General features: G+C 42.8%; 1 protein-coding gene across 3 annotated transcripts; it reads right to left on the reverse strand.

The window, feature by feature from the left end:
- Positions 1-462: 462 nt before the first annotated feature.
- LOC121553683 (cilia- and flagella-associated protein 36) lies at positions 463-16,555 on the reverse strand. Of its 3 annotated transcripts, XM_041866984.2 has the most exons (12): positions 16,417-16,555; positions 16,224-16,329; positions 12,122-12,186; positions 11,368-11,469; positions 9,144-9,258; positions 8,729-8,816; positions 5,327-5,474; positions 4,600-4,705; positions 1,959-2,116; positions 1,440-1,595; positions 1,043-1,147; positions 463-746 (listed from the first exon to the last, which is right to left on the reverse strand). In XM_041866984.2, the coding sequence occupies exons 2-12, from the start codon at positions 16,324-16,326 to the stop codon at positions 663-665; spliced, it is 1,230 nt and encodes a 409-aa protein (XP_041722918.1). In that variant the 5' UTR covers positions 16,327-16,329; positions 16,417-16,555; the 3' UTR covers positions 463-662. The 3 variants fall into 3 exon arrangements, with proteins under 3 accessions (XP_041722918.1, XP_041722917.1, XP_041722919.1); XM_041866983.2 differs by having other exon boundaries at positions 16,224-16,555; XM_041866985.2 differs by lacking the exon at positions 1,043-1,147 and having other exon boundaries at positions 16,224-16,554.
- Positions 16,556-18,721: the final 2,166 nt, after the last annotated feature.

The following is an 18,721-nucleotide window of genomic DNA, read 5'->3' on the forward strand; positions in this document are numbered from 1 at the left end:
AGCTGCGAATGCCCAAATGTCTATAGAGCTTAGGTTTGTTTTCTCCCTGAAAAATGTGTACAAAGTGCATTTACTACCACTATCTCCATTCTAAACTTTTGTATACAGTTGATACGTTTTCAGATTAAACGTGACCCTGGCATTAAAGTTGTGGATCTAGCTTTATTTTACTCTGGAGACTAATTGAACCTGCAATACAAATGTGACCAACCTGCTTATCTTTCTGAATTGCTACAACCATTACATTTGTCATATACAGTAAACTCATTTGGTTTGTGTGCTGATCATTTCCAAATGCCTATTCACTCTTATCCAGTACACATTGAGGTTTGCCTCAGAGGTACCCATGCTTATAGATTTAAAACAGGATGTATAAGTTAAATTGTATCTTTCCATGCTAATCATCTGTCGCAGACCAGTAGGTTTATCACACCACACGATCTCTGGCAGAAAGTACCGGTATATAAAATAATAGGATTTATTCAACAGCATACATGATATTACATAGTTAATATTAATGCACCCCTGATTCTATCAAGATCTACTTTAATACTGCATTCTTCCAATTCTAATGCACCTTTCACCCCTCTAAAGCGCAGTCCATCTCAGCTTCCAGGTTAATTTACAGTCCAGTTTGACTACGGGGGGTATTGCAGTTGCGTTTACTTCTTGATTACTTCCTCTTTCAGTTTTTCGGCCAGATGTTTTCTTTTCTGCAACTTCTTTTTATCTTCGACAGAGATCTCCTTTGAAGGGAAAACAGGAAAGTGTTTGTCAAATGTTGAACAGTAGCACCACTAAAGCTAAAGTGACATCTGCCACAGGAGCAGGGCTGTAGCTACAGCAAGGGCTCTATTCAATCCATATCGCCAAAATTCAGCACAATTTAAAATTTTGTCGGCTCAATCGGAAATTACCTCTTATATTGCGCAATATGTAATGGTCCAGCGATACAGATTGAATAGAGCCCTAAGAATAGAAGCACATGGGGGGCAGCAGCACTACAAAGTGGAGACCACGTCGTCACTCCAACCCAGATCACCTTGGGTTTATGTCCCCCAACAGGAAAGCTCGCAGGCTGGGAGGCATTGACCCTCTCTTCATGTACACTACTAGCACCACCCCTGTTCATTTTGGGACCATCGTCCTTTGATTGGCAAGGCAGCGAAGTAAAATGACAGGGGAATAAAGAACAGGAACAAATCAACACTTCAAAAAAAGGGAAGAATGTGAACAGACAAAACATCAGGGGAAACCAAGAGAAAAGATTGACACAGGCAGACCAGAGTTGACCCCAGGTTCTTTGCTAGCGTCATCAGCTGAGTTGTGGCGCATTATTATTATCTACCACTAATGAAAGCTGTAACCTGTGACAGTGTGTCTTATGGAGGAGTATTACCCATATGTTTACAGGAAGAGACATTATAGAAAGATGTTACCGGTGTGCTGGGAGTGGGTGCAGGGGGGGCTGGGGGTTCCTCTGGTGTGGCTGGTTTGAGTCTCTGCTCTCTTTTCATGGCCTGAAGCTTGTCCCTCTGCTGCCTCAGATACAGCGCCCTCTGCTGGAGTTGCTCCTGCTGCTCTGCTGGCAACTCCTGAACAGACAGAAACACAATCCATCAGTCCTCTGTCTCCAGGGAAACTGGTAATGTTGCCTTTTAGGGTTTCCTTTCTATGAGCTGTTGCCTGGTTGTTGTTTATTCAGAGTGCATGACAAGCAAGTCATAGGGCCTTGTGTTATGGTTAATCATGTCACATGACCTGAATCTTAACCTTTATTTAAAGCCTTTTTCTTTTTATGTAAGATGCTTCAGCACCATCCTCAGACAAATGTTTTAATTTTGTCTAATTCTAATTTCTGGAAAAGGCTTAAAAGAAACGTTCAAATCTAGGTCATGTGACATGATTAACCAAAACACAGAGCCCTATGTATGTCGTATGCAGTAGGAGAGACTCACTGTGAACGGCTTGGAGATGCCAGCCTCCTTGCGTGCCTCCTCTATCCAGCCCTCTGCTGCCTGGCTGCTGCCCTTCTCCCTGGAGACAGCCGGAGGCTCTGTACCCTTCACTGGAACCCTCACTGCAGGAAGGACCCTTGGCTCTGCACTGCCCCGCTCTGCATCAACACAACCATCCATTAGTCACACACCCTCTGAAGTACACCACATGACCAAAAGTATGTGGAAGCGCAATTCATCACTCCAGAGAATGCATTTCCACTGCTCCAGAGTCCAATGGCGGTGAGCTTTACACCACTCCAGCCGACACTTGGAATTGCGCATGGTGATCTTAGGCTTGTGTGCGGCTGCTCTGCTATGGAAACACATTTCATGAAGCTCCCGACGAGCAGTTCTTGTGCTGATGTTGCTTCCAGAAACAGTTTGGAACTCGGTAGTGAGTGTTGCAACCGAGGACAGACGATTTTTACGTGCTTCAGCACTCTGTGGGGTCCAGTTCTGTGAGCTTGTGTGGCCTACTAGTACCACTTCGTGGCTGAGCCGTTGTTGCTCCTAGACGTTTCCACTTCACAATAACAGCACTTACAGTTGACCGAGACAGCTCTAGCAGGGCAGAAATTTGACGAACTGACTTGTTGAAAGTCATTGAGCTCTTCAATACGGGCCATTCTACTGCCAATGTTTGTCTATGGAGATTGCATGGCTGTGTGCTCGATTTTATATACCTGTCAGCAACGGGTGTGGCTGAAATAGCCGAATCCACTAATTTGAAGGGTGTCTACATACTTTTGGACATGTAGTGTATATTAACCTTTTAACATTCATGTGTTAGATCTACACTACAGGAAAGGCTTCAAGGGGAACAGACTAGTGTAAACTATAAACTGAGGGCACAGAGTAAATCTAGTGTAGTAGGGAGGGCAGGAAAAGGGAGGGTACCGAGACAGACTAGTAATGGAGCACAGATATGCTGACATCAAAGTAAAGAAGGATGTTTCAAGCACCAAAGTACACTGCTCAAAAAAATAAAGGGAACACTTAAACAACACATTGTAACTCCAAGTCAATCACATTTCTGTGAAATCAAACTGTCCACTTAGGAAGCAACACTGATTGACAATACATTTCACATGCTGTTGTGCAAATGGAATAGACAACAGGTAGAAATTATAGGCAATTAGCAAGACACCCCCAATAAAGGACTGGTTTTGCAGGTGGTGACCACAGACCACTTCTCAGTTCCTATGCTTCCTGGCTGATGTTTTGGTCACTTTTGAATGCTGGCGGTGCTTTCACTCTAGCGGTAGCATGAGACGGAGTCTACAACCCACACAAGTGGCTCAGGTAGTGCAGCTCATCCAGGATGGCACATCAATGCGAGCTGTGGCAAGAAGGTTTGCTGTGTCTGTCAGCGTAGTGTCCAGAGCATGGAGGCGCTACCAGGAGACAGGCCAGTACATCAGGAGACGTGGAGGAGGCCGTAGGAGGGCAACAACCCAGCAGCAGGACTGCTACCTCCGCCTTTGTGCAAGGAGGAGCAGGAGGAGCACTGCCAGAGCCCTGCAAAATGACCTCCAGCAGGCCACAAATGTGCATGTGTCTGCTCAAACGGTCAGAAACAGACTCCATGAGGGTGGTATGAGGGCCCGACGTCCACAGGTGGGGGTTGTGCTTACAGCCCAACACCGTGCAGGACGTTTGGCATTTGCCAGAGAACACCAAGATTGGCAAATTCGCCACTGGCGCCCTGTGCTCTTCACAGATGAAAGCAGGTTCACACTGAGCACGTGACAGAGTCTGGAGACGCCGTGGAGAACGTTCTGCTGCCTGCAACATCCTCCAGCATGACCGGTTTGGCGGTGGGTCAGTCATGGTGTGGGGTGGCATTTCTTTGGGGGGCCGCACAGCCCTCCATGTGCTCGCCAGAGGTAGCCTGACTGCCATTAGGTACCGAGATGAGATCCTCAGACCCCTTGTGAGACCATATGCTGGTGCGGTTGGACCTGGGTTCATCCTAATTCAAGACAATGCTAGACCTCATGTGGCTGGAGTGTGTCAGCAGTTCCTGCAAGAGGAAGGCATTGATGCTTTGGACTGGCCCGCCCGTTCCCCAGACCTGAATCCAATTGAGCACATCTGGGACATCATGTCTTGCTCCATCCACCAACGCCACGTTGCACCACAGACTGTCCAGGAGTTGGCAGATGCTTTAGTCCAGGTCTGGGAGAAGATCCCTCAGGAGACCATCCGCCACCTCATCAGGAGCATGCCCAGGCGTTGTAGGGAGGTCATACAGGCACGTGGAGGCCACACACACTACTGAGCCTCATTTTGACTTGTTTTAAGGACATTACATCAAAGTTGGATCCGCCTGTAGTGTGGTTTTCCACTTTAATTTTGAGGGTGACTCCAAATCCAGACCTCCATGGGTTGATAAATTTGATTTCCATTGATATTTTTTGTGTGATTTTGTTGTCAGCACATTCAACTATGTAAAGAAAAAAGTATTTTATAAGATTATTTCATTCATTCAGATCTAGGATGTGTTATTTTAGTGTTCCCTTAATTTTTTTGAGCAGTGTATATGGAGGGGAAACAGTCAGCCAACAGTGTTGGAGACTAAATGTAACAGTATTATTACCTGATGCCAACTTAGAAGGGGCAGATGTGCTGGTCTTGGCTGGACTCATCTGCCCACCACCTCCAGCAGCCTTCATCTCCCCTCTCTTCGGAGATGTACTGTTCACCTACAGGGAAGGCACAGGGCAGCCATGCTATTGCACTACTAGGAGAGTTACCGTTGCGTTGCCATTGACCAGAGGGACAGAGGTCTGGTGGCTACCACTGTCCCCCACCTTCGCCTCAGCAACATAGTTGTTGTTGTCAGAGTTGTCACATAGCCCACTTTAGGTTAATATACAGGCTAAAAATGTCATATATTGTAACGATAATGCAGCAAAAAGTGTTACAAGTCAAAGCTTTAGTTAATAGGGCCATCAGCTATATTCTGCTTTCTGAGATGACTTTCAATCAAATAATAGAAAATCCAGAAATGGATTTATAGTAATGAGAGTCCATGTTCTAGAATAGGGCTGGATATCTGCCAGACCATGTACTGCTCTGCATTAGTAGATTGATTGAAGACTGTCTAGTAATGTGATATGTGTGCAAGGACTGACTGTAAGGAGCAGGCTGCTGCACTCATCACAACCCCTTCTTTTGTGTTGCTGCTAAACTACATAGCTATGGCTCTAAATACATGAAATGGAAACCATTTATCACAGTCTACAGACAGGCAGACAGAGTCATTGATGTTCAGTATTTTTGTATTACAACACTGATGGGTCAGTATTAGGTTCATAACTCACCTTGTTGGTCTGTTGAATGGAGGCGGGTCTCTGGATGCTGACTGCCTCTAGAACTGGCCTATCAGAGCAGCTTCTGGACGTGGAGCCAATCTCCTCCTCTGACTGCAGTCGCCGAGCCATCTCTAGGTCATAATCCTCCTTTGACCTCCTGTACAAACACCGTGGGGAGATATGTTTACTATCAGTAGATTCAGAAGATAGTCGTTTAACTCAGATAAGAGAGGTTACTTTACATCAAAGAACACCATGGTTTTATAGGGTTGTACTAGTGTTTAAATGTGTTACTTGTAGGTGAATACAAAGCTGTTAAATAACAGCCATTATTGGCACCATTGATAAAGATGAGCAAAAGAGACTGTATGAAATAAATAAATAAATACTGAGCTATATTGTATGCAAAATAAAAAGGCAAGTAATACGTTTCTCTCCAAAAGATGGCTTTAAAAATTATTGCCACCCGTTTTCAATACCTCACCTTGCAAGGATAACAGCACTGAGCCTTTTTCTAAAAGGTTTTATGAGATTGGAGAACACATTGGGAGGGATCTTAGAACATTTTTCCCAGATCCTTAATATCCTTCGTATGCGCTTATGGACTGCCCTCTTCAATTCAAACCACAGGTATTCAATGGGGTTCAAGTCCGGAGACTGCGATGGCCATTGCAAAATGTTAATTTTGTGGTAAATTAACAATTTCTTTGTGGATTTTGATGTGTGCTCGGTATTATTGTCTTGCTGGAAGGTCTACTTGCGGCCAAGTTTCAGCATTCTAGCAGAGGCAACCAGGTTTTTGGCAAAGATTTCCTGGTACTGGGTAAAGTTCATGATGCCGTTGACCTTAACAAGGGGCCCCTGGACCAGTGGAAGCAAAAATAGCCCCATAAAACCAGAGATCCACCACCATATTTTACAGTAGGTATGGGGTTATTTTCTGATTATGCATCCTTATTTCGACACCAAACCTAACACTGGTGGTATTGAAAAAAGGGGTGGCAATCATTTTGACCCCTCTCTTTCTGAGAGAAAGAAATACGACTTGTTAAACAAAATCTATATCTGAGCAATTGTATTAGTATAGAATATAAATGGTCCAATGTTTTTGAGCATACAATATAGCTCAGTATTTTTCTTTATTTTATACAGTCATTTTTGCTCATCTTTATCAAGGGTGTCAATAATTCTGGACCTGACAGTACATTAACCTACAGTGCATTCGGAAAGTTTTCAGACCCCTTGACTTTTTCCACATTTTGTTACGTTTCAGCCTTCTTCTAAAATTGATTCAATCTTTTCCCCCCCCCGCATCAATCAACACACAATACTCTATGATGACAAAGCAAAAACAGGTTTTTAGAAATGTTTGCAATTGTTTAAAAACATTTTTTTGCTGGAAAAAGTAAATGGGTCTGAATACTTTACGAATGCACTGTACATAGTACTGTATTATGAGTGGTATAAAGACACTACAGAGCCCAGAGCTGGCATGAGTCCAAGTAGAAGTCTGCGTGGGACTGATTTATTCATCACGCTCCTGCCCGCAGGCTTTCTGTCCGACTCCCACCCGCTACCGCAAGAACTGGTCCCGAACCCAACCGTAGTCCTGCAATGTTATTTTAGGCGTATGTGACGCAGGTCACTTGCTAGCCATGGTCCCAGCAATTTTACGCCCTATAGGCAATATCAAAATGCACAAAAAGAACCTAAGAAATAGTTTCAATTACCAGAAATTCTCACGTGGCCCATTATAGGGGGGGGTTTGCCCACACTACAGACAGGCAGTTATATTGGTCCTCTAATACAGGACTAGTAAAGGCCCAGTGCACTACTTTTGTGAAGAAATAGCATATCTTTCATTAATATATATTTTATTATTCCGATTTTTCAGGGGGTGATGCAGAACCCCTACTTCCCGCAACTATGCCTAAGTGATCAGCTTGCTGCCTCTCACCATGATGATCTCTTAATTGATTAGCAGCTTAATTAAACTAGGATGAAACTTTCCATAACACAGGATTTGAAGAGCACACAAATGTCGCAACATTTTCAATGATCATTACATTTTAGTCATTTAGCAGACGCTCTTATCCAGAGCGACTTACAGTTAGTGAGTGCATACATTATTTTTCTTCTTCATCATAGCTGAAAACATGACATAACATGAGAGCAACATAGGTTAAGTGGTCTCCATGCACTGTGTGCTATAAAATAGGCCCAGCTCTGCATGAACTAGTGATCTAATGCCCTGATTAGACCACTTACAGCAAACAATGCCTGAAGATGCATCACATAGATCTATAACAAGTCCCTCTGACACATCAAAAAGACTTCAAGTAGACAATCAAGACTAAAGAATGGTGGGTGGGGGCAGCCCTAAGACAAAAGGATCAAATTACATTTTCTCCGTTGCCATGGAGTGTAAACCCCTCAATATTAGTGTAACAGTAAGGAGCTTAGTTCCCATGGACACACAGCCTTTAGTGTTGCACTTGGCTTAGCTTCAAATGCAGAAATCCCATTAGAGCTAGAGTGGCTTCTAGGAAGTTATAATCTTGGATGATTTGTCACTCATTGACTTTACTACACAGCCATCTACCACCAAGCATGCCGACAGAGACATGGGTTTTCCAGAATGACTAAAATAGTGAGTATACACTAACAGCTTCTACCCCCAAGACATAAGACTGCTGAACAATTAATCGAATGGCCACCTGAACTATTTGCATTGACCCCCCCTCCCTTTGTTTTTACACTGCTGCTACTCACTGTTTATTATCTATGCAGTCACTAACCTGTACCCCCGCAAATTGACTCACTACTGGTACCCCCTGTATATAGCCTCATTTATTTAGTAAATATTTTCTTAACTCGATTTTCTTAAAACTGCATTTTTGGTTATGGGCTTGTAAGTAAGCATTTCACAGTAAGGTCTACACCTGTTGTATTCGGCGCATGTGACAACTATTTTATTTTATTTACAGTATGTCACTGATCCTCAGAGGAAATTGGGTTTGCGACCAGAACAAACACAAACACACTGTACAGAGTGGACAGACCGTACAGAGTGGACAGAACAAACATTGAAATGGATAGCCTACCATTGAAGCTAAGTGCATTAGTCTACATCGCATAATGCTTAGGACCAGGAGTTGTTCATGACCAAATTACTTGACCAGGAAAGCCTCCAGCCCCTGGTTATAGACCATCATTGGGAGCTGGAGTTTTTCGAGGTCTAGTAATGTGCTCAGGCAAAACTACAGGCCCTACGTGTGCTCCAATGACTAAAATAAACTACACAACAAAGCCTACATCATTGATGAGATCCTGATGAAAACACTCTTCTTATAAAATGACAGTGCATGTATGAGAGCTGGTGTAATGGCCCCAGTTCTATAAGTCTCTTACTTGAGCACCTCCTGTATAATCTTCATCTCCTGCTGCTCCAGTTCACTCATCACGTCTGCTCCATCTGTGAGACACTCAGGCAGGGCGCCTACAAACACAGGTGGGGTGCATTAGAACAAACGGTTTTGGAACGGTGTAGGCTCATCAGTGCCATTGTGTGTGTGGGCACACCCGCATGATGGAGTAGGGTGTAAGCGGGTATGGTAGGCAAGCATTAGGATTGCTAAAAGTCCAGTAACTTTCCCAACATGTTCTACAGAAATCCTGCTTGGAAGATTCCCAGCATCGGGAGGGAATACGCAAGAAATCCTGAATCCTCCAATCAAGACTTCTGGAAAATCTGAAAATGTTGGGAAAGTTACCAGATTTGTTCAACCCTAATTAGGAGTTGTGTGACAACAGTGAAAAGGTGTACCATTTCTCTCTTTAATGACCTGCAGCGCCTGAAGCTGCAGCTCCATGTTCTTCTGCACCATGAGGGACCTGAACATCTGGAAGTCATCTGTGGCCAGGACAGGCTGGAATACAGTCTGTACAAAGGTACAGTTAATAACAAGCATGAATACTGTTCTACGTTTGCTAACCATCTTGCCTAGTCAAATGAATTATTCATGTTTGTACTTGTTTCTTTGGGTTCAGCTCTGCATTCTCTCCGTCTCTCTCCTGAGGCCTACATTATGTGCCTCCTGGTAACTTAAATCACAACCAAGGTCTTTTTCTGGCCCAGGTATGTCCCAAAGGGCACTGCTGGCTCTGAGACTAGGTAACACTCTCCATCAGGAATAGCTCCATCGAGCTGTTCCTGTATCTCATTAACCCAATTCAGGCCCACTAATCCTGTCATAGATCAGGTCTACCTGAGCTCCTGTACGTTTAACTGTCTCAGGATCACATTTTACATTTTAGTCATTTAGCAGACGCTCTTATCCAGAGCGACTTACAGGAGTAATTAGGGTTAAGTGCCTTGCTCAAGGGCACATCGACAGATTTTTTCAACATCAGCAGATGGAGGAGAAACAGAATGCATCATTGTGTACCTGAACTATTCCTATTATGTATTTTCATGCAGGGCCATGCATTCTTTGGCCATGGAGTTGAACATGATGGGACATGTTCCTCAGTCCATGACGGGGAGGAAGCATTTCAAGAAGATCTAGGCTGCAAGTTATCTTGATTGCACTCCCAATCCTATCACATTTCCCCACTCTGACACTTCATATTCCCTACTATTAGCAGGAAGGTAAGGGTGTGGGAAAGGTGTGGATTAGGCTCAATGGTGATAAGGTCCTCTGAGATTTAACCTCAGGGAAATGCTTCAGCAAGGTGATTAAGTAGTATCACAACCCTGCTGTAATTCCCCGATGGGAAGTGAGCTGTCAAAACAGTTCGCATGGAGACAGGTAACAGCATGAGCAGAACTGAAAGGAGCTTGCCCTCAAGTCATTACCATGTAGCCCACCTTTCTTCACAGGTAGTTCAATCTGTACCTTTCTTGCTCTTGGTTACTTGCCATGCCACTGAAGTAGCCTGGTCAAGCAGACTGACCGCTGCACTCGGCTTGTTCCACCAGGCTACAACCGAAGGCCCATTTAATAAAATCAGTAAACAGGTCTCCAGGATAAGTGATTATTCTTGTACAAAAAGAACACTAAATATTGTTTGTTTGTTTGTTTATCTACACACATCAAATGTGCATAACCTAGGCCTACTTGCAGTACAAGAAGAATCGTTTTGGATTTATTCCAGAAACCTGGTAATTGGGTTCGATTGGATAGGGCCCAAAGTTAAACGGTAACAATATCACTGGGGGTCCGTGTAGAAACCCCATCCCATAGTAGGCTACCTCAGTTGAGTTTTTAAACTCTGGCACTGTCCACTACTCCTTCCTGACCTGCACTGTGCAATAATTATTCCAAATGACTTGGTTAGCTTCCAGTTCAGTTCATCCCTATGAGCAGACCTGAACCTTGTAGCCCTTGGCTTCATAAACAGGCAACTAGGACTTTGGGATGTCAAAGAGCTCATCTCTATTGTCAAAGGTGTTCGGTCTGACGTCAGGTAGCCTACTGTGTGTAACATTACATTACTTGATGAGTCATCACAAATGAACTCCCTCACATACAGGAGTCATGGCATTGATGGTGCATTAAATGAATTGTCCTGAGATGGAAGCTATTGAATTCTGCCCGGATACAGAGTATATCCTTCACTCTGTTCAGTATGGCAAAAGAAAGAGACCAATAACTGGAAAGTTTCCAGCAACTGTTGGATATCATCATCATAATACAAATCCCCTAGATATGTCATCACAGCAGGCATGATGAAGCAAGTGACCGATCAGAGTGGCATTGACATGCTGTTATTCTTAGGGGGAGCCTTAATGCTGTATCCAGAGAGAGCTCTTGCCCTGGCCCAAACATAGACCTAGGTATTTTCAGAGCAATAGTTTACATTTTCCTTCCACTGACTCGTGTAAAGCACTGAAGGCAACTCTGCTACTGTGCAATTGATATGAAATAAAATATCTGTAGAGGTTCTGTTCTCAACCCATTTGCATTGTAAAGCTGCACACTCATCCGTCTACATCTACGTATCTGGCATCATTTGTGGCAGCGTATGGGAAAGATGATCGAGCTTACCTGTAAGGTTTTGGACTTGGCGAAAGGAGAGGAGCATGCCTCCAAAAACTGCTGCTCATTGATGCCAACCTCTTGCATGTAGGTTTCTAACAACTTCTCCACCTGAAAGTAAATGTAGCTACTTGCATCACTGTTTTCCAGAGACAAAACATTTGATGTTAAGCCTAAGACACTGAAACACTTTTCATGACTACCTTTTATTTTATTTTTCACCTTTATTTAACCAGGTACGCCAGTTGAGAACAAGTTCTCATTTACAACTGTGACCTGGCCAAGATAAAGCAAAGCAGTGCGATAAAAACAACAACACAGAGTTACATATGGGGTAAAACAAAACATAAAGTCAAAAAATACAACAGAAAATATATATACAGTGTGTGCAAATGTAGCAAGTTATGGAGGTAAGGCAATAAATAGGCCATAGTGCAAAATAATTACAATTAGTATTAACACTGGAATGCTAGATGTGCAAGAGATTATGTGCAAATAGAGATACTGGGGTGCAAAAGAGCAAAATAAATAACAATATAGGGATGAGGTAGTTGGGTGGGCTAATTTCAGATGGGCTGTGTACAGGTGCAGTGATCGGTAAGGACCTCAGCCATTCCGCATCTTGATTCAGGTCTAATTTATGGAATTGTAGATCCTTCCAAAATATGTCTATCGAAGATGCATGTTTAATGTTAAATCATCATAATAACCCAATGCATAATAATGTTGCAAACCATTCCAAAGACTGTAGCTAGCTACTCACCAAATGCTTGTACTGCTGATGGATTTCTGTATAAGTCAATTTATTTTCATCTTCGTCATCAAAAACTGAAAGAAAATGCAAATTGGTGAACTATGCAAACTTCCATGCATAATATCTGAATTAAACAACTAGGGTGACACTGCTTATTGACATGCATTCCTAATTTACATTTGACATTTTAGTCACTTAGCAGACAAACTTCCCCAGATCGACTTACAAGACTAATTAGGGTTAAGTGCCTTGCTCAAGGGCACAGAGATTTTTATCCTAGTCGGCTTGGTGATTCGAACCAGCGACCTTTCAGTTACTGGCCCAACGCTCTTAACCCACACAAAAAGTATGGACACCCCTTCAAATTAGTGGATTCAGCCACACGTTGCTGCCAGGTGTATAAAATCGAGCACAAAGCCATGCAATCTCCATAGACAAACATTGGAAGTAGAATGGCCTTACTGAAGAGCTCAGTGACTTTCAACGTGGCACTGTCATAGGATGCCAACTTTCCAACAAGTCAGTTCGTCAAATTTCTGCCATGCTAGAGCTGCCCCGGTCAACTGTAAGTGCTGTTATTATGAAGTGGAAACGTCTAGGAGCAACAACAGCTCAGCTGTGAAGTGGTAGGCCACACAAGGTCACAGAACGGGACCGGATAGTGCTGAAGCATGTAGCGCATACAAATCGTCTGTCCTCGGAAGCAACACTCACTACCGAGTTCCAAACTGCCTCTGGAAGCTACTTCAGCACAATAACTGTTCGTCAAGAGCTTCACGAAATGGGTTTACATAGCCGAACAGCCGCATACAAGTCTAAGATCACCATGTGCAATGCCAAGTGTTGGCTGGAGCGGTGTAAAGCTCGCCGCCATTGGACTCTGGAGCAGTGGAAACGCGGTCTCTGGAGTGATGAATCACACTTCACCATCTGGCAGTCCGATGGATGAATCTGGGTTTGGCGGATGCCAGGAGAACGCCATCTGCCCCAATGCATAGTGCCAAGTGTAAAGTTTGGTGGAGGAGGAATAATGGTCTGGGGCTGTTTTTCATGGGTCGGGCTAGGCCCCTTAGTTCCAGTGAAGGGAAATCTTAACGCTACAGCATACAATGACATTCTAGACGATTCTGTGCTTCCAACTTTGTGGCAACAGTTTGGGGAACGCCCTTTCCTGTTTCAGCATGACAATGCCCCCGTGCACAAAGCGAGCTCGATACAGAATTGGTTTTTTCGAGATCGGTGTGGAAGAACTTGACTGCACAAAGCCCTGACCTCAACCCCATCGAACACCTTTAGGATGAATTGGAACGCCGACCGCGAGTCAGGCCTAATTGCCCAACATCAGTGCCCGACAATGCTCTTGTGGCTGAATGGAAGCAAGTCGCCGCAGCAATGTTCCAACATGTAGTGGAAAGCCTTCCCAGAAAAGTGGAGTCTTATAGCAGCAACGGGTGGGACCAACTCCATATTAATGCCAATGATTTTGGAATGAGATGTTCGACGAGCAGGTGTCCACATACTTTTGACCATGTAGTGTAGCTAACGCAGAGTAGATTCTCCATAGGAGTTGAGAAATAGTGCATTGTGGGTAGTTTTGAAGATATCTGGAAATAAGTTAATAAATATGCAAAAACGCTAAAACATAACTATGTTTGCAGTTATAGGTAACCAGATCGTGACTACAACTAAGTTACTAAGTCTTTGACCACACTGTGTTGTTACTTTGGTGAGTCAAAAGTCATGCTTCCTACATTTACATTTTAGTCATTTAGCAGACGCTCTTATCCAGAGCGACTTACAGTTAGTGAATACATATATATATATATAATTTTTTTTATACTGGCCCCCCGTGGGAAACGAACCCACAACCCTGGCGTTGCAAACGCCATGCTCTATCAACTGAGCTACATCCCTGCCGGCCATTCCCTCCCCTTTTGCCAATTGTGCGCCGCCCATGAGTCTCCCGGTCGCGGCCGAGACAGAGCCTGGATTCGAACCAGGATCTCTAGTGGCACAGTTAGCACTGCGATGCAGTGCCTTAGACCACTGCGCCACTCAGGAGTACTCTTTAACGTACCAATTAAACCACTTTGACATGTTAATGTGGTGTATCATGTCAACACATTTAGACATTGATCAGTTTCCATACTCATTTGCGTAGACTACCTAAATAACATTGAATAGTTGAAAGTAACTCCTCTAACTTGTCTTACACAAGTTGTATGCGAAAGTAAATTCGGAGTGAGGTTGGGTTGATGTAGCCTACATTTAGATCTGATTTGCCAAACAAAAGGACACCATCATTTCAACGTGTAGCTAGGTGTACTATCATTTATCCATGGTTGATTGGCTCTTCGGAAGTTTAGAAGTAGTCATACATTAGCTTTAAAAAAAAAAAAAAAAACTATAGGCAGCATTCTGCCTTCTCCCTACAGTTTTCAGCCATTAGCTTCTCCCACGACTACCTCATGTGAACTACAATCCCTACGCTGTGTTTTAATGTTTAGAAACGTCAATAATCATCGCTTGCAATACGGCTTTCGAAACATATGGCCCTTATCTTTCATCAGCGAGAAACAAACCTTTAAATTAAAAATACACTTACTGTAGCAGTTTTGCACAGACCAATACTGCTATGGGTGCCTCCATCCAACGAAACTACACTCCGCTACACTTCCCAAGTTACGCTTACACACAGGTGTTCAGAGCATGCTAGACAGCTAATTAGCACAGGTGGTCACCTCGTTTTCAGTAAACAAGCGCTGTAACATGGAGATACGGCCATGTGGGAACATTAACCCTAATAAGGTGTGTATCAATTTAACCTTTTGTTTTTAGAAAATGATTTATCGCTGATATGAAAGATATTGTCCTTATGTTTCCAAAACTGTTCCGCAAGTGATGCGTCTTAACTTTCAGACCGAGCGTCAGGGCTCTTAACAAAAAGCCCCCATAAAGAAGATACTATCATCAATAGGGCTAAAGCAGTTAGCGTCTATGAACGGGGTACCATTACATTAGCCCTGTAAATAAGATGCCACATTCATGATATTAACAATACGTTTACCTGTAAGTCAATGTATTTAATTTAACTATAATTTTAATGTTTACAACGCTTGTTGAAATTAGATGAAAACAGTACTGGTTAATGACTTTTTTCAGATCCAATGAATTTTCCACGTTGATTCCATGTCACATCAGGTTGACCAATTAAGTTGAAACAACGTTGATTCAACCAGTGTGCCCAATGGGTGAACCAGTATTTGTGCGTTAGAGACCTCTCTAACGTCCAGAAAGCTCAGATTCAAAATCATATTCACCAGTTCTGTAAGCGTTATAATGTCGATTCGTTGATCACCAAAAATTGAGTTTCGCTGAGCAACTATCTTCACCGCCGGTATGTACTTCCAAAAAAGGTCAGAATAAAAAATTTACAAACCGAAAAAATGCCCATTCGCACCTACAAAAATCACAAATTACTGCCACTAACAGGTCGGAAGAATACAACAGCTCAATCCTAGCACTTTAGATGTTTTTCGGTTGCTTGCACATATGTATTTAGGCCTTTTTTGGAAGTACATACCGGCAGTAAATGAAGATAGTGGATCAGCGCAACTCAATATTTGGTGATCAACAAACGTATTTTGACATTCTAATGAAGAGCTGGTGAATGTGCGTTTGAATCGGAACATTCTGGCCGTTCGAGTGGTCTCTAACGTACAGATAGATATGTACCGTTTCACCCAGTGGGTAACTTAACTAGCTAGTTTCTTTGCTTCAAGTATTAAGTATGAATGTCGCTCAAACATGTGAACCAATGACGCATGCCAAACAACGTAAACAACTGAACTGGAAAATCACTGCTCCCCTCCGTCAACAAAAACATTACGCGCATGAAGCTAGCTAGCTACTACTACAGCAGAACGTAAAAGCTTTAGCTAGCTAACGCCACCTAGAATTTAATAGCTAGCTAGCTGTTACTCAGCTTGCTAGCTAGCGCACTCAAGCAAGGGTGTCAAGGATGATTCCACCATGTGTAATCCTGGTCCTGAAAACCGTTTATAATAATTTTCTTTATCGTAAAACGTAGAAATCAAGTGGCCTTTCTTACTTGTACATTTGTTTTCCAAGAAGTCAGTGTATGGAATGACCCATTCAGGACTTCCCAAATATCCAGCGATGCTCTCCACAACCCACTCGCTGTCCTCAGCCATGTTCTAAAAACATCCAATAGTGTTCTTCAGGCGAGGAAGGTTAGCCTTGAAATTGTACAAAATGCACAACTGAAGTGTAAGTATACATACATTTGTTGAGATCTAGCTAACAAGCTAGTCCATTGATTGTTATTATCCCTCTCCGTAGCATGCGTTGGTAGCTGCAGAAAATCTGAAAATGCGCACTCATGAATTTCGAAGTGGTCGAATGGGTTTGCACCTAATCGGTCCCTATGGTAACCGATTACTTCTTCTTCGATGGGTTTAACCGCGGTTGGGATCCAATGTTAATAGGGCATTACCGCCACCAGCTGGACGGGGTATTGAATAAGAAAGTAACAAACAAAAAAACATTTCGGCAGTGGTGTAAAGTACTTAAATATTTTAAAGTACTACTTAAGTAGTTTTTTGGGGTATCTGTACTTTACTTTACTAGTTATATTTTTGGCAACTTTTACTTCACTACATTCCTAAAGGAAATCATGATCTTTTTACTCCATTCATTTTACCTGACACACAAAAGTACTCGATATATTTTGAATGCTTAGCAGGACAGGAAAATGGTCCAATTCACTGCCGCTGATCTGGCGGACTCACTAAACACAAATGCATGTTTTGTAAATTATGTCTGAGTGTTGGAGTGTGCCCCTGGCTATCCATACATTTTTAAAACAAGAAAATGGTGCCGTCTGGTTTGCTTAATATAAGGAATTTGAAATAATTTATACTTTTACTTTTGATACTTAACTATATTTTAGCAATTACATTTACTTTTGATACTTAAGTATATTTAGAACCAAATACTTTTAGACTTTTACCCAAGTAGTATTTTACTGGGTGACTTTTACTTGAGTAACTTTCTATTAAGGTATCTATACTTCTACTCAAGTATGACAATTGGGTACTTTTTCCACCACTGCATTTCGGGAAAGGGGGAAAACGACAATAAAACACGTCAACTAAGAAAACCCATCACACTTCTTCAATCACAGTCCACTCCAAAATACATCCCTACACAGGCTCAGGGGCCTGTGATGGGGGTACATTCACCGCCAGGATTTCTTGCATGGCCTCGGCTGTGAAATCAAAGACCCCACAAACGGTCAGCTTCATTCACAATGATTCCAATTTTCTTAGACTTCTTCTCCACTTGTGCTGTACAGTTTATGACCATTGCAATAAATAATACAAAGTCCACCTTTTTAACATGTAGCATTTCACTATGCCTCGGCTGATGAGAAACCTTCACTGGTCGTGGTGGCTCTACTACCATTGCTTCTTCCCCGCCACTCGTTCCTTCCAATGTTCTCACCGCCTCCAGACAGGATACACGCTGGACACTATTTACCCTTGCCACCTCGTTCACCTTTACCTTAACAGGGCACTCCAAGAATTCAGGCGCATGTTCACATCCACAGTTGCAGCATTTCCCTTCATCTGGCATACGATATTCTTCCCCTCTGCACACACTTGACACCTGAACACATTTATGACACTGAAGGGACTTGTACACAAAAGCTCTTACATGGTATCTCATGAATCCTAACTAGCATGGATGAAGTTAATTTATTTTCTCCGTCCACCATACAGGTCAGTCGACGTGCACCAACCACTCCATCAATGTCTTCAGTTATATCCTCTGCCTGAATATATCCACCCCAGAATTAACCCCCTTGATAGGCGCCCTGCTACGAAAATCCATGCAGGAAACATTCCACTCCGATATATTTTTAAGTCTTCAAACACACTTATTCTGCTCCGCAGACACACAACAAAATCTAAATAAGACAATTTCTTGTGACTCTCACCGACTCCACACTTATCTCCAACACATTCCAGATTTTCCTAGAGACGTTAAAAGGATTTCCGAAGTAGCATTGATCCAAAACCCTGACTCCAACCAAAAACGAGTCTAGTGGTTTCCTATTTCCCAACATAGCTTTACTTCTTTGTTTCCCTTTTTCTTCGCCACTGTAACCAACTCATTCTCACTTCCTGTACTATTAGCTTCACTCGGCTCACTAGCAGTTTCAAACTAAACCTCAGTTTCCGCCATTTTCTGAACCTAACCAGCTCTCCTCCTCTCAACCGATTACGTCGGTGTTTAGCATTCTACATGTAGAACAGCCGGTCAGGTGAGTGGCGGTGTGGATCGATTTGGCGAGGATGAAAGTTTTTTTTCACAAGAATAGTTTGTCTTTTGTTCTATTGTTGACATTTGACATGACACTGATTATTTTGGACCAAAATGTGAAGTTCTGTTTATAGAATTTCTGCAAAATTGTCTTTACATCTGCAAAAGACGTTTGGGAAAATATAGCCTGCCAGGTAATAATCAATATAAGGTAAATTGTAGGCGATCATGTTTTGAAAAAAATGCTATTTGTAGTGTGAT

Source organism: Coregonus clupeaformis, unplaced genomic scaffold, assembly GCF_020615455.1.
Source record: "Coregonus clupeaformis isolate EN_2021a unplaced genomic scaffold, ASM2061545v1 scaf0072, whole genome shotgun sequence".
NCBI classification, from domain to species: domain Eukaryota; kingdom Metazoa; phylum Chordata; class Actinopteri; order Salmoniformes; family Salmonidae; genus Coregonus; species Coregonus clupeaformis.

What these genes read in the sequence shown, in the direction of transcription:
- LOC121553683 (XM_041866984.2), bottom strand. Translation starts at nt 16,326, where the DNA reads ATGGCTGAGGACAGCGAGTGGGTTGTGGAGAGCATCGCTGGATATTTG. An exon ending in CCCTTCTAAGTTGGCATCAG is followed by an intron (nt 2,117 to 4,599) that starts GTAATAATACTG and finishes GTGTTGATGCAG; the next exon opens with AGCGGGGCAGTGCAGAGCCA. An exon ending in TTGGGGGACATAAACCCAAG is followed by an intron (nt 747 to 1,042) that starts GTGATCTGGGTT and finishes TTCCCTTCAAAG; the next exon opens with GAGATCTCTGTCGAAGATAA.